Source organism: Centruroides vittatus, unplaced genomic scaffold, assembly GCF_030686945.1.
Source record: "Centruroides vittatus isolate TY-2023 unplaced genomic scaffold, ASM3068694v2 scaffold_211, whole genome shotgun sequence".
In the NCBI taxonomy this organism is placed as follows: domain Eukaryota; kingdom Metazoa; phylum Arthropoda; class Arachnida; order Scorpiones; family Buthidae; genus Centruroides; species Centruroides vittatus.
This window is the reverse complement of record NW_027122687.1, coordinates 668,596-695,364: the sequence shown is the minus strand read 5'-3', so window position 1 is coordinate 695,364 and position 26,769 is coordinate 668,596. Positions and strand designations below refer to the sequence as shown.

At 30.2% G+C, this 26,769-nt stretch overlaps 1 protein-coding gene across 3 annotated transcripts in view; it reads right to left on the bottom strand.

Annotated features, from left to right (window-relative positions):
• LOC136987434 (micronuclear linker histone polyprotein-like) overlaps positions 1-24,839 on the bottom strand; it is a 35,617-nt gene extending 10,778 nt beyond the window's left edge. Inside the window, exons 1-4 of one of the 3 annotated variants that reach the window (XM_067285171.1) lie at positions 24,645-24,839; positions 18,222-18,319; positions 7,060-7,213; positions 5,654-5,699 (exon numbers count right to left, since the gene is read on the bottom strand). In XM_067285171.1, coding sequence (XP_067141272.1) covers positions 5,654-5,699; positions 7,060-7,213; positions 18,222-18,315 — 294 coding nt within the window. In that variant the 5' untranslated portion in view covers positions 18,316-18,319; positions 24,645-24,839. The remainder of the gene's footprint in view (positions 1-5,653; positions 5,700-7,059; positions 7,214-18,221; positions 18,320-24,644) is intronic. The other 2 variants (XM_067285170.1, XM_067285172.1) reach the window with 2 other exon arrangements.
• Between the last annotated feature and the right edge of the window lie 1,930 nt (positions 24,840-26,769).

Genomic DNA, 26,769 nt, shown 5'->3' with positions numbered 1-26,769 from the left:
ACAAGTTTTACTTAAAGTAGATTATTTAAAATATCATCACATTATATTCAGTACAAGTTAAATCAAATACATTTAATCTACAGAAATTATGCAATTTCCTAAGAAGAATATATCATCATAAAACATAATTCCATACCTAAATTTAATGTTGGTGTATCCAATGTTATTTGTAATTTAATTAAAATAGTTTCTGCTGTTAATGTTCTAAATTACAGCATATAAATTAACCTCAAGATTTTGTTTTACCAGAAGTATTGTATTTTGAGTTTTTCTGTCAGATATGAATTTTGGATACATCCCCTCACCACTTTGACCTATTTGCATATCATAGCACGACATAACAAGATTTAAAAATATAGTAATTATCATATTTATATACAATTTTTAATTTGCAAGATAATTACTGTACTCTTAAATCTTATAATTCTTATTTTATGATATCCAAATAGGTCAGACTGAAGAGGGGCTTTGCCTGAAATGTACATATGACAAAAAAACTTGCAATACTTCTAAAACAGTAACTATCTTAGTCCTTGCATGATTAGTTCCACACAGCAAGGTCACAATTAATGGACACTGCTATTCATCATTGAAAACAACAAGGTTGGTCAAGCTAATCCGATAGCACACTCCATAAAAGCAAATCAAATATTAATTTTGTTTAAATTTTATAAATTCTTGGAATCAAGTAGTTGTTCATAAGAATTTTTTACTGAATATACAGTATGGGATATGGGTTCATAGATTCCAGAGGAACTGGGTAGTTTTTACTATAGCTTACAGTGACCGTAAACAAAAATGTTCAGTTCCCTTTTGTGCATGCACATGGACATGTACTGTACAATAAATGAATTGAATGGATCATAATGGAACTTGCACATGCAACCCTCCTTGGGCAGAGAAACCCAAGCCATAGGCAGTGGCACCTTCTCCCCTTCGAAAGGGAGTCCAGTTAAGGGTAATTGCAAACCCTTCTCAGGCAGAGGGGGGTGGCATCAAATGATTTGGCAAAACTAATAAATATATTTGCTGTCAATTCCTGTCTCAAATATATAATGTCTGACAGACACACAAAAGTCCTAACATAAGCACTTCACTACTATAGTGGAGCATGCTAAAAATGGAAAACTAGTTGTACTTAGATTTTGATGCCTTGATCTGGTTATCATCACTCACTTCTAAGAAAAAAAAAAATAGATATTATTGTTAATAATATGTCTACTTGGACTTTACTTATTAATAGGACTTTATACTGGTGTTTAAAGATTGGCACAGTAATGAGAGTTAGTTCAGGAAAGAACAAAATTTCTTTATTATATCACCTGTAGTAATAATTTCTGTATACATGTTATACGTGTTTTGGGCTAGCATGCCCCTCATCAGCAGTATTACTACCAAACACTAAAAAGTAACAATAACAAAACAAATAAGTTACCGTATAACTTAAAATTTCTTAGCAATAAAATACAATTTTAAAACTTACTGTAAATACATATTCCAATCCCGAGTATAACTAGATAATATTTCTCGTTTTACAATTAAACATTTCACTGTATAATTAAAATTAAATAAATAAAGTAAATAAAGACTGTAAATTATTAAAATCTAACAATATCATGTAAAAATTTTGTTAAAAAACTCGCATCAAGGTTTTGTTTGCCGCCATTCAACAGCGTTATGATAAGGAGACTATTAACTATGCTTTTTTATAAACATCATCAAGTATGGTGCTCCAGGATTGGTGGATTATACGACCCAAATTATTGTTTATTCTATTTCTTTCTTTCTTTATGTTTAAATGTTTGTATAATTGACGTTTGTAATTATTTGATTATTTTTTCTTAAATTTTATAGTATTTTTGTCGATTTGGCACCCATAACTATTGCAGTGTTCTGCGACTGCAGAATTTGCATAATTACCCCTTATTGCACATATGTGCTCTTTTATTGTTGTGCTTAATTTTCTTTTTGTTTCTCCTATATAAGTTTTGGCCGGATCACAGCTGCAATTGAATGAATTCCATTAAATCTAATTTATCATCTGACCTATGATAAAAGATATTTATATCACAGGTCAGATAAAAAATTAGATTTAATGGAAGAAAAAGAAATTGTGTATTCATTCAATTGCAGCTGTGATCCGGCCAAAACTTATATAGGAGAAACAAAAAGAAAATTAAGCACAACAATAAAAGAGCACATATGTGCAATAAGGGGTAATTATGCAAATTCTGCAGTCGCAGAACACTGCAATAGTTATGGGTGCCAAATCGACAAAAATACTATAAAATTTAAGAAAAAATAATCAAATAATTACAAACGTCAATTATACAAACATTTAAACATAAAGAAAGAAAGAAATAGAATAAACAATAATTTGGGTCGTATAATCCACCAATCCTGGAGCACCATACTTGATGATGTTTATAAAAAAGCATAGTTAATAGTCTCCTTATCATAACGCTGTTGAATGGCGGCAAACAAAACCTTGATGCGAGTTTTTTAACAAAATTTTTACATGATATTGTTAGATTTTAATAATTTACAGTCTTTATTTACTTTATTTATTTAATTTTAATTATACAGTGAAATGTTTAATTGTAAAACGAGAAATATTATCTAGTTATACTCGGGATTGGAATATGTATTTACAGTAAGTTTTAAAATTGTATTTTATTGCTAAGAAATTTTAAGTTATACAGTAACTTATTTGTTTTGTTATTGTTACTTTTTAGTGTTTGGTAGTAATACTGCTGATGAGGGGCATGCTAGCCCAAAACACGTATAATATGTGTACAGAAATTATTACTTCAGGTGATATAATAAAGAAATTTTGTTCTTTCCTGAACTAACTCTCATTACTGTGCCAATCTTTAAACACCAGTATAAAGTCCTATTAATAAGTAAAGTCCAAGTAGACAATTAACAATAATATTAGAATTTAAGGACAGTAAGGCTTTTACAATTACAAAAAACGTAGATGTTCACCTAGGTAGCCCCAATGGTAGTATCATGTTTAACAATTTAGCCCACACAACTGTGCCAGCTTCAAGTAGCCCACTTGATTGTTCATGGAGTACTTGATGTTATATAGCTTTATGGGAGTCCCAGGCGCTGAGGTGCAAGCAATAGCAAGCACCAAGGCACATGTCTACATGCAAAGCATATAGGATAGTGGCAGACTGATGTGTTAAAAACTGACCTTTGGAATATCATGCAAAGGGTCAACAATTGTGGGAGTAATGTGATTTATGTAAAAAAATATGAAATAAAGCATCGATTTCACCAAAAAAGTAGTGAAATGACTGGCGCTCCATTAACAGAGGTGCTGCCATTGGGACTACATAGGTAAACATTTACTAAAAAACAGTTTGCTTATCTATATAAAATAGCTATGTATGATTATCTTATGTTGATAAGCAATAAAAGGAACTAAAGAAGCTAGAAAGTTAACAAAGATAATAAAGAATATTATCATCAAAATTTAAATCATGGCTTAATAGCAGTGAAAAGTTATCAGAGACCATTTCTTAGTAAAATACTGTAGTTCTGTAAGACAACTTTTTAAAATGTAAAAACAGTACGTATTTTTATATTCTAAATACACAAGAAATATATGCATGTATCCAAAAGTAATCTCAAATACTCAATAAAATAAACTGATATATATATATGTCAGTTTTTTATTGAATATATATAGATATATATATTTCTCTTTCAAATTTATTTTGAAGATCAACGAATAATTTCAATTTTTTTGGGATTTTAAAAATAAAGATTAACCATTCTTTAAAGTATTTCATGGTGTAAAAAATTTTGACTTTGTTGTTTTCTTTTTTTGAGTAATTTTAAACTAACTAACTATATTCAAATGCAATGAATTTTTATCTATTACAGAAATATAATTATAGAAATGCACAAGAAAAAAAATATTTCTGAATATTAAATATTTGTGAAATAATCAACAAATTCAAAATCAGCAATATGTTATCATGAAATATCTGAAAATAATTTTAGTAAAATTGAAATCATGAAAATAAACACAATGGTTTTTATATATAAGCTAAGCAATAAAATACTAAAGCATAATCTAATATATCTTTATGAGTCTCATATCCCTGTGGTTCTGTGAAGTAGTTGTCACAATCAAAATTACTTCCCATTTCCTGGATCATCAAAGACATAAGAATGGATCAAATAAAAACAAAATCTCATTCCTAAATAAGTTGTCTCATTTTTATAATTATTAAACAAAAATGACTGTATTTTCATAATATATCAAAAATAAAATGTGAAATTCTGGAGAATTCCTTCTTCAAGTTGACAAGTCAAATAATAGTCTGAAAAGTAATCCAGAAGTTCAGGCTTAACTTTGGCTAAAGATATGGGATTTGGTTTATTTTTATGAAACTTCTAAAGGAGACTATTCACATGTATCATGGTAACAATTCAACAAGTTTTCCTATATTATCACTGGTTATATCTAAATGCATTTTAAATTACATGCAATTATCCAGCCATAACAAAATTTTATCCAATTATAGAATTTTCTACAGGAAACATTTGATGCTTTTGGCTAGTATGCCAATATTTTATGAATTTTACCAGTGCTTCTCAAACTAGGAGTGCCATAAAAAATTTTTTTTAAAAAGATGTTTCAACAATTTTAAACTTTATTTTTAATGCATTTAATTTAATTAAAAAAAAAAATAGTGTAATGAAATTCTGTTTCTTATGAATTTCCCTTGTCACTAAAAAAATTGTGAAAAGCACTAACAAACAGTATTCTTTCATTTGCCATTATGGAGTACTTCTATCAATCATCTTAGATGTTAATAGTTACTAAATATGATTCGTGTATGTGTTAATAAAATGTGTATGTGAGTATTAACAAACAGATTACAAATAACCTGTTATTAAATACTGTAAATATTAAATAATTTATATAAATGTAAGTTTTTATAATAAACTAAGTATAAGAATATACTCTAGGAACTGTGACATTTCTTTAATTAGATTTTTTAAAATCTAAATAAATGTCACAGTTCCTAGAATATATTCTTTCATTGGCATGAAAAAGTTAGAGGCACTAGAGTATACAGATAAAATCATTAAAAAAATATATTTAAATTCAATCATTTATTTTAATTTATTCAATGTTATTATCAACAATATATAAAATAAATACATTTTCTGAGAATAAAAACATAAAATGAAAAAATTTTAAACAAAACCTGAAAGGAGAAAATTCTTAAAATTAGGATAAACTAATTACTGTACTAATCCAATAATCTGTTACTACATAAGCATCTTGATATATTAAATTATTATATCAACATATTATTTATGAAAAACAATTATACAAAAAAAAGGTTTCTTTATATTTCATTAGTTATTTATTATTATTTACAAATAATATCAGATCATGGTAAATAATTTATATTTAGATAATGTAATAGGTGCTATCTCATTAATTTAAAAAGTTGATATAAGAATTACTTAATTACTTAGGCCAGCAATTACTTAATTAGTATATCTTTTTTTTTTAATCATAAAACAGAAAAATTATTTTTAATAATTTAAATTCAACTATTAAAGTTAAGATTTACAAACAAAACTATACAATTTATAAAACACAAAAAGTATAAAGTACCTCTTTGTTCATAACTTGCTGTTCTTTCTGAATTGGCTTATGACCTCTGTAAAATAATAAAAAATTTGTAAGAAAAAACTATAATGTAAAAAAGTTATCATCATCTTCATAAACTTTATTTAAAGCATATTTCATTAAAAAAGTTGTGTTAGACAAACTATTTCTATTTTAATTCACTACATTTTAATTTGATATTGGTGTGCTATTTTTGTGTTCAAAAATTAATGTTTTACAGGGTGCTTGAAAATTATTCATCCCATTACATACGTTCATAAAAATTACACCAGTAGAGATGGTAAAAACTCAATTGCAGCAGATAATAAAGCAATTGGAAAAAGTTTATTTTCCTTCAGTAAACATTACAACATGTGCACTGTTTGTTTTGTGAACAATATCCAATCTGTATTTGAACTCTCTCCAAGTGTTTCTGATCTTCCTGTAGACTGATATATAGTAGGTTTAAGATCTTGTGTATATAGGACCTACAAGAAGATTGTTCAAACAACGCCTCCATGAACACAAAACAGATATTGAAAAGAAAGAACTATATATGCCAGTGAATGGCATTACACCCAAACTACTAACAAGTGACAATGATCCGGCAAACTTGTCACATAAACCAACTTAGGAATTTGAAGGCATTAGAGATTTTTAAAGCAGACTGCCAAGGCCTTTCAAACAATTTTAAGGACGAAAAACAACTTTCAAAGGCATGGCAGGCTATGTATGACCCAGCGTTATAACAGCTGATGCAGGCATAATTTTTAAAAATTTAAAATTTTAAAAAGTAAATTCGAAGATGGAAGCATTTGAAATTAGAACACATTGAAGGCTAAATCGAATGCTAATCACACCAGAAAATTTTTTTTTCTAGAACTCCCCTGTAGGTCTAGGGAGGACCTAAAAAATGTGTGTTACATTCCAAAAATAACTGCAAAGCATTATAAGGTTAGTGCGATATATTTAGAATTCTAGAGCTGGCTGCCTACTGGACAACTAGAATAAATTCTTAATATCTAATCCTGGATAAACTATTCAATAACCTAGTTATACTAAAAGTTTTAAATTTACATGATTTTATTTTATTACAGCTAGAAATTAACTATAATATTCTAAAAATTTAAATTTAATATATTTTGAAGACAATGTTAAAAGAAAAAAAAAATTAGTGAATATGTAATAAAGTTGTTCTTTTTAAAATCATAAATTTAGATAATTCATTAAGTAATCTTGGTTACCAAATGCCAGTTTATTTGAAATTTATGAACACTAATTTCAGGTTAATTATTCTTCTTCCATCAGTGTAATTTAATATAATAATTTTTCTATTAACATACAACAGTTTAACAAATCACTAAATTTAAAATAAAACTAACAATATAATAATTTATAAGACTTAAACATACAATGCAGCATTCATGGCATCATCTTCTGCTTGTCGAATTGCATCACGTTCAGACGACGAAAGTTTACTCTTATGCTTTTTATCTCTATCCTTATTGTACCACTGCAAATCTTTTCCTTTCTGCCACCGACCTACAGGGGCTTTCAAGGAATGACCTAAAAGTTGAAATTAATTTTAATTAGTACTAATTTATGACTTAAAGTTATTTTACATTAAAGTATTTATTAAATGAAAAAATTTATTACTTCATATATGCTAAAAGTAATTCATAACACTTCTTAATTTTTTAACAAGAGATTGAATTATTAAATGCTTTAATTGGATTAATAATAATTAAAAAGTTATTTCACCATTATTGTATAATTATATTACTGTTTGTTAAAATAACTGTTTTTATTTATGTTAATAACGAAACAATATAAAACCAATGTATAAAAACGATTAAATATTAATAACCTAGTTAATGTTTTAATAATACAAAAATTTATAAGTCAATTTTGTACAACCCCCTGCAACAGGGATAATCCCCTTTTTGTGAATAAAGATTTATTATTATTATAATTAAAAAGTTATGAGTACATTGCAAATTGAGCAAACATCACAGTCAAATATTAAATCAATAAAACACAAGAGAAATTGTATTTAAGTCAAAAGCTAAGAAAAATACACATATGTACTATACTTTTCTAACAAATAAAAATGTTACTTTTAGTTGTGTTTTTAATTATCTTTAAAATTAGATTTATTTACTTCAGTATAATTAGAAGTATAGTAATATACTGATTAATACTAAAGAAATGTTCTTACATAATGAAAAACTAATCAAAATAACACTAAATGGAATCATTGTGTTTTTATATAATTTTATACTATGTTAAAAAGGCAATTTGAAACAGGTGCAAGTTATATGACAGTTGAGTTATATGTCAATTTTAAATTGCAATCACAAAAATCAAACAGCTTTTATTTTGTCTAAAATTATTAAGACTTTTTAGAAAATGTGAAAAATGCTTCGTGCGCCACAGACAATCATGTTACATTGCATATTTTCCCAAAATCTATATATATATATATATATATCTTTGCCTTCAGACCTCTCTTGTTCATTTTCTGTGCATCAATCCATGTTTTAATTATTATTTTTAGACATTTCTATTTTAACATTTTCTTGAAAGTTGATAAATTTCCAATTAATTCTACTTGGTATATTATGTCATCATTTCAGAGAACTATTCAGAAACTGCATGTTTAGTTTATTGACTCTTGGATCATAGATGCCATCAGACATTTCACTGAACAGATATCTGATCAAATGGACATTTGTCTGAAAAGTAAATAATCGAATAGACAAAGAAAACGTAAACTTTTTTAATAATTTATTTAATTTACTTATATAGGAAAACAAAACTACAACTTCAAACACATTTAAAAGAACATATTGTTGATTTAAATACAATAGGCAAAATTCTGTTTTTCATAAACATTAATATTACAATTATATAATAAATAAAAAAAATAGTGTTAAGATCTTACAGCATGAATATAACACATAATGAAGGAAATTTAAAGTGTAGAAATATTAAAAACTAAAATTAAGATCAATAAAAACCCAAGTGTAAAAAGAAATAATTGGCTTAAATTATTATAAATGTAATAAAAATAAAAAATATATTTATAACAACAAACAGAATACAGTACCATAATATGTAAGTAAGAATGATAGAAGAGTGGTGCTCAAGTTTTCAGAATGATTGAAAGTAAATTTAGAAAAGAGTTTCTGGAACAGAAAAACCATTTATTAATTATGGTGTTCTCCCTATATTCAGGCATTATGTGTTAAGTGTAGTTGCTGTATTCCTGTTTAGAAACATACCAGTAAGTTTGATACATTTCAATGGAATTTGCATTTTTTCAGTAAAGCTCACTCACAGCATCAAAGAATTTATACTTTAAAAATGTGATATTTAAGAACAATGTTTTTATTATTTATAGATCATAAAATTCATACCAATGACAAGCGGAAGAAAGCTTTTGCTTGATAGCCGAACTGACATTGTTGATAAGAGAAAAGATAATATGACACAATGGTGATGTGAATGCAATGGAAGTTGTGGTGGATGATTAATTTAAAGATAAAAGACATTGTTCAAGAAGAATCAAGTAATCACTCACATCCACCTGATACTAGACACAACCTGTCATTGAAAAGTGCAGAAAAGTAAAGAATAGCTAAGCAGTCAGAGGAATTGACATTCGCTATTATACAAAACTGCAGTAATGATTACCAACTTGATGTTGAAAGTGTTGTTCCTAAGAAACTCTGGCAAGAATGGTGCATAGACAATGCATGGCACCAGAATGAGATATTTTAAATGACCTATGGAAATCAATTAGAGAGAAAGACTGTCATTCAAAGAGACAGCCTGCTAATTCTATCAATGCTTCAAAACTTACGGCTTTTTGCTTTCAAGACCACTGGCCGCGTAATGGAACTTTTAATTCTGCACCATTAGGCTTTTAGTTATATACATTGCATGTTATGTTGGATGAGAGTCATACAATTCTCTTAGTATACTGTATTGCAAGAAACAAAAATCAAGCTACTTATGACTTGATTTTCAGCATTCTCATGAAACCAAACCTTAATCCTGTTTCATTCACCAATGACTATGAAAGTATGGCTCTTAACAGCTTCACAGTGTGTTTCTGTTTCCCAAACAAACATTTATGGATGTTTTCCATTTTGGACAGTGCTTGTGAAGAGAAATACAGTACTTAGAACTACAGACGAGATTTAACAATCCAAGAAATTCAATCATCACTGTTATACCTTTTCGAGCTTTAGCATCTGTGATGATCAGTGACGATGCTGAATCCTTCAATGAATTAGTCTCATCATTAGATGATGAAACTGATAAATTTCTATCCGAATTTCTTGGCATGGAAGGTTTTATACAGTATGGAAGATGAAAAGGCCAGTATTTGAACCCAGAACTTGAAACAGATTAGAGAGAACCATAAGGCCTTCCATGGGCTACAAACTCTAAAGTAGGAGGTACAGAGAGTTTCAATAGAAAATGACAATCACCCACTCTTCTGTTTACCAACTAGTTTTAAAAACTAAAAAGGAGCAGTCAGACCAGGAGTTGATAATTGAGTTCAGGCTTGGCATCGAGAAAACCCAAAGAATTATCAGATATCAAACAAAAGATCAATATCTATCATTGAAAAATATTAGTTCGAAATTCAAGGGATGAAATAATCACAACTTTGAATTATCAGTGATTTACATATATCTTTACAATATGCCAAATGCCATGTAGCTGATGTAATTTATTAAGCAAACAGAATACAGATATGTACACAGAAAGCTATTTTCATTAATTAATAATAATAATAATAATAATAATAAATAATATACTGAAATAACTCTCCCGTGGTCACCACCTGGTCGTGGTGGGAGAGCCCAGTAATTTTACTGATCCATAGGGCAATGCAGGCTGGAGCATAAGCTCCTGGTAGGGACACCCATGCCAGTAAGGTCTATGGGGAGAAATGAAGCTAAGAGTGACCACACCCACATTCTGTGGAGATATTCATCATGGTAATAACTAGATCAAAGTGTGATACCGGCTCGGACGTCGCCCGGGTTAACAAGGTCCGCGTTCGTGGGTTAGGCAGAGGCTCACGTTCGAAAAATAGGCCACAGTCTCCCTTGGTTACCGGTGGCGAAAGCAGCACCGGCCCAAGCATGGCTACTGCAATGCCCTCAACAGATGTGAGGAACCAACCCAGCCTTGGTGTTTCTGTGGTAATGCATCCACAGACCACAAAGGCTGGAAAACCACGCCAACGGATGAAATGGACAGTAGAAATGAACGAGTTTATCATCCGTACTTATTACACCATCACAAAACTCGAAACAAACATGACAGCATACAGACAACAACTACACCATAGATTCACACAACAGTATCCTCATCTCACTGTCACCGTACAAAGGGTTGTTGATCAAAAAAGAACAATTATACACAACAACCTTATTCCACAAACAACACTTGAACTTATCAAACAACAGGTTGCTGATCAAATACATCAACAGACAGAAACATCTAACATTAATGAAGATCATGTAACCTGTCAGGATAATCCAGCAACAAGCATTGATAATAACACACATACAACAATTACCACTAATGATACTACAGACACTTCCTCATCCATCACTGATAACATAGACATGGATTTAGTTAATACGCTCTCACTTATATTTCAGGAAACACTCACTAAATATACAGGCACAGATCCCACACAAAGACCACGAATACCAAAAATCAACACGTCGAAGGAAGTAGGAAAAACACTAAATTATGTAAACACTCACTTACTACCACACTACATTCATTCAATTTCTACACTCGCAGACATTCATACATTAGTTTATGCTGGGGCAGTCACAGTAGTGACACACCATGGACTGAAAATACAATCACAGACAAATACACAGAAAACACAATTCTATCACAAGCCTGCCTGGCAGAGAAGAATAGAAACACAAATAAATGACATTAGACAGCAATTAGGCAGGCTGACACAATACACTAAAAACAACATAACACCCAAATTAAGGAAACAGCTCAAAAACATTTTTAAGAAAATAAAAACGCATACAAAACATGAACATCACAACACACACATTACAGAATACATTGATACACTAAAACAAAAACTTGCTGCCAAAGCACGTAGACTCAAACGATACAAAACATGTACACTACGAAAACAACAAAATAAATTATTTACAAACAATGAAAAACTCTTTTACAGACAAATTAATAACAAAGCAAACACTGATACACAGCACAGTGGCACACCAACAGAAGAAGAACTCACAACATATTGGTCTTCTCTTTGGTCCAGTGCTGTCACGCACAATGCTGAAGCAGGCTGGATTGAGGAGGAGAACAAAAACTTACACAACATACCAACTATGCCCTGTGTTGAAATAAGCATACATGATTTCCAATACACTGTTAACAGAACACACAACTGGAAGACACCTGGTGTAGACAACATTCACAATTTCTGGTACAAAAAGTTTACATCACTGCACCAGGAGCTAGCTAAACACCTAACACACATCATCATCAATCCACAAGACATGCCAAATTTTCTTACTCAGGGCATCACCTACATGAAATCTTAAAAACAACAATACCACAGACCCCACACAATACAGACCAATTACATGTCTCCCAACACTCTACAAATTATTGACATCCTGTATCGCAAACAAAATATACAAACATGTTGAAGAACACGACATTCTAACAGAACAACAAAAAGGTTGCCGTAGAAATCACAAGGGATGCAAAGAACAGTTACTCATAGATTCAGTCATTCTACGGCAAGCACACAAACAACACAGAAACATACACATGGCATATATAGACTACAGAAAAGCATTCGACAGTGTTCCACACAGTTGGCTGCTACATATTCTACACATGTACAAAATACATCCATCACTCATTACATTCTTCCAAAACACTATGCAGCACTGGAGAACAACACTACATCTCAGGGTTCATAACACTTCCATACAAACAAACCAAATTTTTATTAGGCGAGGAATTTTTCAAGGAGATTCCTTGAGTCCTCTCTGGTTCTGCCTAGCCTTGAATCCATTATCCAACATGTTAAACAACACACAATATGGCTACAATATCAGGCATGAAAAAACAACACAGTATACACTGTCACATCTCATGTACATGGATGACATAAAACTTTATGCATCCACACAAAAACAACTTCATCAACTCCTACAAATCACACATTCATACACCAAGGACATACAAATGGAATTTGGCCTAGATAAATGCAAAACACTTCACATAGAAAAAGGAATCCTGAAGAAAGAAGATTTTGCACTTGGAAATGGAGACGTTATTGAATCCATGGAAGAGGGCGAGTTCTACAAGTATTTAGGATTCCAACAGGCCAAACTAACAGAACATGCACAAATAAAGCAAAGATTAATTAAAGAATACCAAAGTAGGTTAAATGCTATTCTCAGAACAGAGTTAAATGCAAAACACACAGTTAAAGCAATAAACACATATGTCATCCCAGTACTCACATATTCTTTTGGAGTTATACATTGGACTCACACAGATCTCGAGCAACTCCAAAGGAAAACAAGAACTACACTTACTAAGCATAAACAACATCATCCTAAATCCGCCACAGAAAGATTAACCCTTCCACGTAAAGATGGCGGACGTGGCCTGATTGACATAGTTAACCTTCACTACAAACAAATACAGTCACTGCGAGAGTTTTTCTACAAAAAACAAGAAACATCACAATTACATAAAGCAGTAACTCTAGCAGATTCAAATAACACACCATTAAACTTACACTCACATCATATGGACACAACGCAACATATAAAAAGCACAGACACCATTAAGCAATCGTGGGCTCGAAAGGCACTCCATGGCAGGCATCCTTATGATCTGGCCCAGGATTTTGTTGACAAAACTGCGTCAAACAGCTGGTTAGCACGGGGATGCCTCTTTGGGGAGACAGAAGGATTCATGATTGCCATACAGGATCAGGTCATAAATACTAAAAACTACAGAAAACACATACTCAAAGATACAACACTCACAAATGACACATGCAGAAAATGTCACATCATGCCAGAAACTATACAACACATTACTTCTGGTTGCAAGCTCTTGGCACAGACAGATTATTTACACAGACATAATCAAGTAGCAAATATAATACACCAAGAGCTTGCAAGGAAACACAAATTAGTAGACATCCACGAACCATACTACAAATACATTCCACAGACAGTTTTGGAAAACAACACGCACAAAATGTACTACGACAGAGCCATAATCACAGATAAAACAATTTACCACAACAGACCAGACATCACACTCATTGACAAACACAATAAAATCACATACATTATAGACATAGCCATTCCAAACACTCACAATATACAAAACGCATGCACTGAAAAAATTAGCAAGTACACAGAACTCGCCCAGGAAATAAGGCATCTGTGGAGGATGGATAGGGTGCTTATTGTACCTGTTGTTCTTTCCTCTACAGGTGTCATACCACACACACTACACAAAAGCCTGGGCACATTAGAATTGAATAGAAACACATACATCACACTACAGAAGGCCACTATATTGAATACATGTCATATTGTGAGAAAATTCCTGAATACAGAACACACACACTGATACACTTCTTTAATTTCTGTTTTGGTTACTATGCCTTGACTTTGGTCCGGCATAGTAAGCAACAGCAACAGGTATGTACACAGAAAGCTATTCTCACTTAACCAACAATAATAATAATAATAATAATAAATAATATACTGTAAATGTGAAACAGCATATGTCTAGCAACAACCTTACAGGTTGCCAGAGAGATTTTATAAAAAATTAAGCAGAATTTGTCAAATTTGGCCAGAATAGTAGTAAGATATCCAATTGTAGTAGCTTACAGCTCTACAAATATCTCAACCTGCTACTTGTAGCCCAATATTGCAATCCTGAAAACCAGCTGTATTTTATGATAAGAGAAAAAAAAGGGTAGTCATTGGGTAAGGTGACACCCAAACAAGTGTTACTGTAAAAGCAAAGCCATATTGACCAGATTGAAGTTGTTCTTGGTCCATTGTTCTCTCATAGCATGGAGGCACAGAAAGAATAAGTTAACATTTGCATATCACAGTTCAGACAGAATTTTCACTTTGAATTTCAAAGTAGCCATATTTCAAACTAACCAAATTCCTTAACGTGTAAATCTCTATCTATATCCCTGTATACTTATATCACTTTTATAATTTGTTTTATAAAGTAAAGAAAAAAAGAAATACAAATAAAATATCAATTCACTCAGATACCCCATTTGGTGAAACATTTGTCACTGAAATGACCAACCAACCATAAGTTTATTATGTTAATTCATTGTTTTTTTTTTTAAATCGCTATGAAGTGAAATTTGATACTTAAAATAATTATATACATTTAAAATGATAGCTCTAGATTGACTATCCAATGTTTCTTCTTGTTTACTCAACAGAATAACTTTCTGCCAGAATTCTAACTACAGGTCGAGTCCGCATAAGTATAACTCGACACTGTCAGTTAAGTAGTCAGTTTTCTGTGGTCCCAACCGACTTATATAGGCATTAATGTTAAAAAACTCCAGTTTACTCGACACTGTTTAACTTGTCACCACTGGATAAGTCAACATATTTTTGCCTTTCCAACTTGTTTAGACATCTGATAAGTCGACGTCGACTCCCCTCCTGAAAAAAAAATGAGTTCACACTGCACTGTGCAGTGTGAACTCATTTTTTTTTGTTAGGAGGGGAAGTCGACTTATTTATTAATAAGTACTGTATGTATTAATAAGAATACCTTAACATTTTATGTATTTCTATATATAAAATAATAACAGATAAACAAAAAGAAAATATACAATTTATATCAACGTCACAGCAGAATCCGATTTTGCATTTTGTCATCGTCAAGCGTTATTTGTAGCACCTGTTTCACATTTGTTAGAAATGAGTGTCAAAAAGCTAACAATGCTTCCGCTGAAGGAAAAATTTGAACTTGTTTCTGAATTTAAATGTAAGAAAACTTCCCAAGCCGAATTTGCAAAACAAAGAAAAACTTCCAAAAACAACATTGATGGGAATCCTGAAGAAGAAAGAGGAAACTAAGAAACTATCTTGGACTTTCATCGCAGCTGTCTCAAAAACACCAGAGAAAGTCGCCATACAAAGATGTCAAAGATGCTCTGGTACATTGGCTAAAGCAAATTCGTTTGTTGAATCTTCCTGTTTCGGGACCAATACTGAAACAAAAGGCAATGGAAATTGCTTGGGTAGAAACCAACTTTAGTGCCAGTGATGGATGGTCAGAGAGGTACTTGAACTACTGTATTTTCCTAATTTTTTTTTTTCAATTTCACTTTAGTCATCACATTGGATAACTCGACACATTTTCACTTCCCCTTGGGGTGTCGACTTATGTGGATAAGTAGTTGTACTACTACTACTACTACTACTACTTGATTGTAGTTTAGTTAGCTTGTTTTGTCTATGATAACTTCTGCTAGTGACATCATTGTTTTCGTCTCATCATATGATCTGGAAGATGGACGCTCATGCTACACTAGATGTTTTTTTTTATAATGATAATAAAACTATTATAATCAGCATAATTTTTATAAAATTATTATGATTACATCATTCACCATTTTTATACACGATCAGTCTAACTTGCTAAATCAGCACACTGTTCAAGGATACTCAAAATTTCTCTTAGCTCTACCTTCCTAGTCAATTTAATATCTTACTTAGCATTCCGCATTACTAAACACAGTATTGTAATGTTAACTCTTCTAATTTACATTATTTTCTGAAATTTAGTTCTATTTGTCCAAATTCAATTAAGCTGAGATTCCAACACCACCATTTAGCTTGCAAATATTTTACATAATAAACAGTGTATTTGAGTAATTCCTTTGTTTCTTCTCCTGAAAGTATATTTGCTTGAATCAATCTGTTTAAATTTGAATTGATAATATTTGTATATCAACAGACATTTTCCTGTAGAATTTTAGAAATTTTCCTAAACTATCATTTTATTGAATTCATCATTTGTAAATCAGTCCTGATGCAGCATTTCCTGCATGAATCAATTGAAAAAAAATTAAAGTATTTATTATTTGTGTTCCTTTTTCTTTAGATTGTAAATTTGGCAGCAGAGTAATGCAGTCACATTTTGCATATAGCCCTCAGCTCTGCATGATCATTCCAAACTTTACTTCGTTGCAAGTTGTTCTGTGCTTTAACATATTTAAGGACTAGATAGTTATGTAAATATTAATATGTTTTTTTCCTGACCATATAACCCAATCCAATAAGATTTGGATATATTTAGCACATACAACCAATCCAATAAGATTTGTGCTAAAAAAATAAGGTTTTCACTTTACATGTGCTCTTCATATTTAGACACTTGGCATATATTTTACACATTTTGTACTTTTTTCTAAATTTTTGGGTCTCAACATTACTTGCTTCCACAGATGCTATTTGACTTTGAAATTAATACATAAATTTATGAAGTTAATTAATGGCCCAGTGCTAATTGAATTTAAAATTTATATTTCACATGAAATTAAGTTTCATTCCAGTATTGACAGTTAAATGACTTCTAATCAATTTTCTAATGCCAAGTTTTGCCAAGACTTACAAAGCTTTACAAAATGTTAAAGCATTGTTCTATACATATAGTGAAAGGAAGCAGACCTGTGAAAACATTTTAAGTCTTAAAAAGTTGTATTTTCAATTGAGGCAAAATTATACCAAGAAGCAAAGGATAATGTACAACTTTTTTTGTTAAAATAGTTTTTAATATAGTGTATTCATGTTAAAAGTAATAAATGTTTATTTACAATGAGCTATTTATTTACACTGCTTAACTGTTTCCTGAATTGTTTTCCTGCATTCGTTACTTTTTCCTTTATCTCCTTGAAAAACAAAAATTTAGGTTGCACACTATGTATTCAAAATCAGAGAAATAAAATTGATTTTAATATAATTTTCAAATATAAAATAAATAAATAATGTAAGCATAACTAAAAGTAAATTTTGAAGTTAAAAACTAAAAATATACAACATATAATAACTTTTTACTAATTTCTTTTTATTTTAATTTTAAAATTATCTTCAAATACAACAGAAATGTTTACAAAAAATCAAAATATACACAATACAAAACAAAAATAAAATTGGAATGCATTTACTATATAACATTTTATTTAAATAGCAGATATTTTAAATTTGTTTAAATAATTTTAAGACTGAAAAACTTCTAAAAAATATATTGGCAAACTCAAACTAAGCAATGATAAAACTTAAAAAATAATATTTAATGAATTGATTGTATTTAGAAATATCAACTCTTCATTGAAAAAAATCCAGCTTGTATATTAAACTTTACAATTATGAAATATTTAGATAAAAAAAATCAACACACAAAATTACATATTTCAGAATAGTTTCTATAGCACAAACAAGCTTTTTTTTGGATTTTTATGACTTACCCAAATAATTCTCTCTGTATTTATCAGTCTTCACAGAATCCCAACTAAACTGATCTGCTCCTCCTCGTACACCCCCTCTTGATGGATGATGCATTCTTCTAAATTAATTAAAATTTAAATCCAACTTAGACTTAGACTACTAGATGCAATAAATGAATGAATGAAATCAAACATATTCATGTGCAATTGTGTTAAATACCATATACAATTTTGATGTAGAATATAAATAATAATTTATCTAATTTTATACATCATTACTTTATAGTTTTTTTTCAAATATCTTCAATAAAAATATGCATTTTATTGCGATTATTATTAACTCCTGATTACTTCCATTTTATATATTTCTGATCAATCATATTTAGTTGCATATTTAACAAACAACAAATGATAAATTAATATCAATCATTATTTAAATCCAAAAAACATTTTTATTTTCTCAGTTATAGAAATGACATTTTTAGATAAGTTATAATTCTTGGTAATAATTTTGATTTCTCATATTAATTAAATCATCAAATGAGATGAAAATTGTAAGTTATTTGTTCACTGTAATATTATGTAGTGTTATAAAATTTAAAGACAATAGTTAGCAATGAAACAGGATCTTCAACTAGATTCATTTCAATTCCATTTCTAAAAACATTCCTCCCATTTTTATCTTCAAATATATCTAATTTTTAAATCTTCAATTATTCTGAAGCTAAAAAAATAACCAAAGCAAGATTTCTAAAAACAAAAAGACTGTTTTTGTCAATTATTAGATTTAAAAATTTCAATCATGCATTTCCAACAATATATACATACAAAAATAAAGCTTCATTCAGTGGTAATTTCTGCATTTTTGTACAATACCACTTTGTATATTGTGTAGCTCTTATGTGAATGTACTTAATAAAAAGTTATAAAAACCAATCTTAAAATCATTAATAATTAAAAAATTATCTTGCAGCTCATTCAACATTCAATGCAGTGAAACAGATAGTTTAATAATTTGAAAATCCAACTTGAATACATTTCATAAAAAAATGATCATTATTGCTTAAAATGATGTTTCATCCATTTTTAATGTAACATACTAAACTAATTGTGCACAAAACTCACTGAAAAAGTGAAAAACTGCATTAAGGCAATAGAATTTCTATATCATATCATAACAGGATCTACACTAGGAGCCAAAGGATTTCAATGTGCATCAATTGCTGCATCAGCAGTTTCCAGGTAAATGGATTGCCACTACAAGTCATAGAATGGCCTCATAGATCATCAGTCTTTACTCACTTGACTTTTTCATGGAGATATGTAAAGATTTAGTATACCAGATGAAGCAACAAAACAACCTGAAGAGATGCATTTCTGATGCAAATGTGCACATAATAACTAAGTGCATTAATACCTATTCATTGTGAATAGGAGGAATTCATCTATATTTGCATTCAATTAAATGATACTCAAAAAACATTTTAATGACCAAAAAAAGTAATCATTTGTCTCTGTACATAGACTTTTGAAACCTTTTGGAGGTTGAAACCTTACATATCTGTAGGATATAATGCAGGACTGAACAGATGATAATTGATATGAAAATCATCTTAAAGACTGTTCTTTGTTTATTTTGCAGGCTTCTCCAATGTTAACAGTTATTACAATAAGACTGCCAATCATATAAATTAAATCATATGCTTCTAACAAGATATATTCCAAGAGAAATTACAATACAGTCTAACACCATCTGTGTGTCCAAAACATGCTAAAAAAAACAATTTTGAAGATTTGTCTGTCATTACATGCAAACCTGAATTTCTGAACATTTATCTTTAAGATAAATTGGCTAGAGCAATCAGGTATTTCAATTTCTCATTCCACAAGAGCAGAACTTTGTGATGCTCTGAAGTTTGATATCCCAAATTTGACCAATTTATTACTAATTAAGGGTGCCACAATTCTGTTAAATGAGTTATTTATGGAGTAATATTATTTTAATCAGATATTTAACTACAGTAGTGAACCAAAAATCGGAATAAATTGGGGACTGGGGTTGTTCAGATTAGGGATTTGTTCCGATTACGGTTTATGTACAAAAAAATATATTAACCTGTCCGATGTTCAAATTTTTCTCCATTGAGTGCTGCTTCCTGTTGAATTTTTCTCCGTTGCGTGTCGCTTTGTGTTGAATTTTCGTTGATTTTAAGCCTAACGAAAATTTTTATAATAATCATCGAGGCTATCGTATCGTTAAAAATTATTTCTGCATTTTGTACAAACAAAATAAATATATTGAAGAATATAAAAACATGAAAATTATACTTTAGAAGTAAATTTAGTATCAAAAACGTTCGACTCAGCACGACACAGTCCGACTGAAAATCGTGCCGATTACCGGGGTGCCAGTTTACGAGTCTCTACTGTATATAAAATTCTTAATAATACATCTGACTTGATAAAATAAATCAAATACATTTATTCAAAACACTGACAAATTTTTATAGTCATGGGATATATATATATTCAATAAAAACAAAGAATAATTTATTAACTTTTACACATTACTGTCTCATAAATCTAATATATGATTTTCTCACATATTATAAAAATAGTGGGTGTCCATAAAAAATTTGTACAAGTTTGTGTAACATAGCTTTTACCTTTGAACAAAAAAAAAACTATAAACTAAATAAGTCATTTGAAAAGTGATGAAAATCTGTATGCTATCTTTTATTTTTGTAATTTTACAAGTTACCATCATCAAATACAGTAAATTCAACTTTGGATGTGCAGTTCTTACAAATTAATCAACCAATCTGAGTTTTTTGTCTTTCAGCTGTGTTTGTAAACAGCTGTATTGAGAATTGTCCAAAAAGCCTTGTTTGGCTTAATTTATGACAGATCTGCAGAGTTGGCCTCCTTTTCAACAAAGTTGGTGATTTATTGTCATAGGTTTTGGCACAGTTTTGGCACAGTGGCAACTTGCTTGGCTAGAAGACATTCTGCTTCAGAATAATTCTTTCAAATGTAAAGATCAGGTGACATCTTATACATTCATTTAAATATTGCTGGGCATTGATAACAAAACCTGACTTTCTGATTAGGACTTAACTCCATCCTTTTGGTCCATTGCAATCCAAACCAAAACTTTGCCCTCAAATTTCTTTTTCTTGAAAAACTTTACATTGGTAACCATAGAAGAGATATCATTGGTATAAAATCCACCATTAACATTGATTGTCCAGTGTGAAAGGATGAAGTAAAATTCATCATCGAAAATGAGGTCCTTTTCAGAGAACTTTTGCAATAATCTTCCAAACTTCATCTTTGCATGTCCATTCTGTCTAGCATTACCTGCTTATTTCAATATTTAAAATGTATTTTTGTCTTCAGATCCTCATGGAGTCAACTATGAAATTTTCAGTTTCAAGACTGCAGATTGAATTGAAACTTTGTCAGTGTCTTTTATCTCAATCCTTCCAATTTGACTTTCATTAGAATTTTTGCTTTTCTGCAAGAATCTTTTTTCTCTGTGGTGATAGTCCACTCTCAAAATGTTAGAGAATGTAATATTTTGAAATTCCTTCATTTGCGAAATGATATTTAGAGAAAAGTTTATCATAAATTTATTTAATGTGTAAAAGTTCTGCAATCTTAAGTGTAAAGCATCTTTTTTCACTGCCCTTTTAAAAGAAAACAATTGAATGCAGAAAAAAATTCTAGAATGATCTACAGCATTACACACACTTTTAAATTACAGTATGTGCAGCATAAATTAAAAATTATTGGCTGTTAGAGACTGATATATTTTGTACATCCATTATTAAGTACTGTCACTCTTATGCTGAAATAAAGTGTGTGTATTGAGTGTTTATTATTGTTCAAATTATAAAGTGAGGAAAGTGAAGATCAAGATTATTCAAAAAGATTTTATTTTCACATTAACTTCTATCAAATGAAAGATTAATGTAGAAGTAAATCCTTAATTTAATTGTTATGTTTATAAAAAAATGTAGAAAAATTATAATTTCTAATAATAATGTTTAATAATAATTATTATTATAGTTTAAATCACCTAAAATAAAGTGTTTATTATAGAAATATATATATTTGTGGTCAACCATTATGAACTAACTTTAATTCTTTTCACATTAATCCATTTAACTTCTCTTTCTTCACTACTAAAAACAAATATGAAAACTCACTTTATTTGTATTCATGAATTAACTTTGTTTTCACTCCTACATCTGGGTATCTTAACCCTTGACATCATTAACCTAACCATACAGCTATATGAGGTAATTTAAATCTTTGTCACCTTATAGAATGTGATGCTACATTAATTTAAATCTGCCTATTTCTAAAGATGTTTATTAATTTGCTCTGAATTCTTTTAAATTGGATGTTTTTTGTCTTATCATTAATTGTTCTTTATTGAGTTAATTAGGCTTGCTATTACTTACGTTATTTAATATAAAGGATCATTATAAATTTCAACACATGTAGTGAGTGTTACCAAGTGACACAAAATGCTAGGGTCATGCCACTGAAAGTGGTCAAGGGCAAAGCCTATTATCTTGATACTACTACAACAAAGCAATTGTGTGGTATAAAAAAGATTTAAAACAAAGCTTCTGACTAAGTACTTTTGTTTATGATAAAACCACATTTATAAATTTACTATCACTATTTTTTCCTCAACAGTACAAATCTATCATTTCAAATTAAATTACACTATTAAAAAAAAATTAAGCTTAAATTTTCTATTGTTTAGGAAAGTATGTATAAGTAGCAAACATAAAATATAAAGAAAAAATTATGTACAACTATATTTAAAAAATAACACTCACGAACGACGACGAATCCATCTGTATGATTAATTTCATTAGTTAAAAATTTATAAAATTCAAAATAGTTATATCAAAAAACTGAATGTGAATACTAACATTAACTTTGTACCTCCAGAAATCCAGTAAAATGGCAGAATTTCTTAGCAAACAAACATTTCTGATCATATTTACTCAGTTTCTAGTGGTTTGTAGTTAATGTTAAAATTCAAAATTTTAATGCTAGTAATTATTTAACTAATGTTACAACACCAAGATTGTAAAACTTTATATGCTCACATATGACACCAAAGATAGTACAAGGAAGAAATCATATCATCTTTCGGCGTTAGATTTATTTAACTAATGTTACGAACACCAAGATTGTAAAACTTTATATGCTCACATATGACACCAAAGATAGTACAAGGAAGAAATCATATCATCTTTCGGCGTTAGATTTATTTACTTGACGAATACTTTCGACATTTCAAAATGTCTTCCACAAGTAAAGAATGAATATGTAGAGAATAAATAATCTTATATTTGTCTAACTTCAAGAGATTTTAAAACTATTATTCAAATTGAGGAAGAAATTTTGAAATGTTAAAGACACTTGTATTTAATTCATCAAATAAATAAATCTAACATCAAAAGAATACCATTTCAGTAAGACGTGAACTCTGTTTCCCTATCCCAGAATTGTAAACCTAGCTGTAGGAGAAACCATGCCTGTATATGCAACACTTTGCAATATATTTACTGCTAAAAATCAATTTTTACCATGTATCAGTATACTGCCTATTCTCCACCCTCTGTGCCAGTCAAGGTGAGTGATTGAGAGCCAACTAACACTCTATGTAATTATGTGCTTCAGTGCTCACTATAGCTCACACCCAGCACCCATTTGGAAATGAGTAAAAACTAACCTATCAAATACCCCACAAACCGTAAAGCAGGCTACTCAAAATAGTTAAATGCAATAGTCTTAGCAGAGTGACGCATCTGGCAATTATGCATAACCTGATTTCGGAGACTATCTCGCAAAGGGTTACATATAGAGGTATGGTTCCTTTCACTTTTTGCTCTCATGGGGCTGGTCTACAGCTCGATTAAGGTCCCAACCATCTTGTTCAGAGGCGTAATCGTACTGCACAATTTCTTCCTTATACAACTCCAAGTTTACACAAACACTGAGACAACATATTAAAAGTTAAATATAAATCAGTAATTGTATTTTTAATTAATGAAACATCAATCATAATAAAAGTAATTTGTCTTTCAATAAATTCGATCATAATCGTGTAATTACTTGAAGAATTAGAGAAATCTATAGCCATTAAATCCTTAAACACTTGTAAAGTTCATATAACAAATGATTGGAGTATAGACAACAAAATGAACTTTATTGTCTTCAGCTGATATAAACAATAAAAGAAATGTACGTTTTACTTGGTGTTTCTTTCGTTCTTTTAAAAAATAAGACTTTATATATGAATTAGTGTACGAATATAAAAGACTAACGAGTTGCTATGGAAACGCTTTGTTTCGTAGAAAATAATGTTAACCCTAACATTAGGCTTAAAAAATCTGATACGAAATAGCCACTAACCTGAAAAATAAAGTCGTAAAACGTACGGATATCTAAACTCGATGTATCAGACGAACGTTAAAACATATATTTCAGCATTCTTGTAAAGAATTGCGTTCATTAAAAAAGGAAACGATTATTCACAATAAAGATTAAACAGACGATATTAATCCAAAATGGCTTCTGGGCGGATGACGTCAACACAATATGCGCGAACGTCCCTCCACTTGCAACCTGGTGATTCAAATTAGTTTTTATTTTAATTTAAAGAAAGTTTTATTTAGGAAAATTATTATTATTATTATTATATTAAACTAAACAAAAATATTTGTTTAAATATAAGTGTGTAATATTTTATAAAAATCATTTTAGCCGAAAGATGATATTTTAATAAGCCGCTTTCTAACTCTTGTGAAAATATTAAACGCTTATATACTGTAGTTGAAAAAATCTTATTTAACTTTTTAAAATTAAAAATATGCGCTATAAATTAATATAGGTACATTAATACTATATGAAATATAATCGAAAATTGTTTATTCCATCGATCGCGAAATGTTTTCCCGTGGAGAAAACTTAAAGCAGTATAGTTAAACAATAACATGTTTCTTGTTTCTTGTTCTGCTTATTTTTGGATTCATTAATTGTCTAATATCTTTGGATACAAAGAAGTCTTTTAACTGGTTCGGTCTAATCGGCAATAGACCAATTTACTGAAGAGAGATAAAGCCCAAATTCCCGTGAATAATCGTAGAAATCTGCTTCGAACTCGAACTCGGACTCCTCGCTTATTAAAATGGCTAAAGCGCGTCTTACTCACTTCGACCATTCGGCCACCCGACATTGAATGCAGTCTTCGATTAATTTATGAGCTCTTGATTGCGGCGATTGCTTTATTTTTTGTGTTTTGTTGGCGTTTTTCGTGTGCCTAACAGAAAATAGCGTTTTTCGCGCCTATTTTCTGTTAGGCGCACGTGTTTTTATATTTGAGTTGACCCTTAGGCCTAAACTCCTTTAGATGCGATCGTCGCATAGAGAGCATGGACATTGTCACTGTAATACCTGTGTATATCAAAAACGAGGTCATGGACTCGTTTTTACCTTCCTGGCAGGAAAGTATGGCGATCGGTCAAAAAATGACCCTCAAGATTTTAACGATTTTGGACTTAGGGAATCTTGAAAAGTCGAAAAATGCAAAAACGTTTAGAGGTTTTTTTCTATGTATGGATGTTAAAGTGAAGATCGGGATCTTTATATTGTGAACTTTAACATCTTTATATAATTTTATAATCTTTTAATATCATCTTTATATAATCTTAATCAAAATATTTAACTACATTTTATACAAAAACGGAACGAAGTAGACCAAAAAGGGTTAGTTACCGTATTTTACGTAGACCAAAAAGGGTTAGTTACCGTATTTTACGGACTATAAGACGCTACGGACTATAAAACTCACCTTAATTTTTAAGCAATTTTTTAAAAAATACCTATAAGAGCTACGGACTATAAGACTCACCTGAATTTTGGAGGTAATTTTTCGAAGAAAAAAGTGCGTCTTATAGTCCGTAAAATACGGTAATGGGAAATCAACTGATAAAACTTTCTGATAAGATCGGTTTAAACTCGATTCCCACGAGGTGAGTTCCTTGTTAAGATGAGTAAAATTTCTGTCACGACTATGTCACCTATCACTTTATTGGCCCAAGAAGATCATCTCCTCTGACGAAATCAAGGAAGGACCTGCAAAACACCTCTCCATATAAAAAGGGAGTACGATGAGTAAGACAGCAGAAGTTGTCACTTGACTGTGTGTGTGTCCCTGTTTGGATTTACCCATCGTCGTCAAACTCCTCCTCCACTGTTCATCCTCCTCGGACTAGCGTACAATTAGATTGAAATCTAGGACAATTGGATTAATCTACATTTAGACTGAAATCTAGAATAGAAGATATTATATCATCTATCAGACGTTCGTCGATACGATCAACATATATCCAAAGGTATTTATCCTACCCGCGAATATCTGTAAGCTCATCTATGTAGAATTTACGCTCGCGATCGTGTATCTTATCAATCGCTCTGTAAAGTAACCGTTTTGCATCTAATTGGATATGTGGGAAAATAAACGAGTATATTTATATAT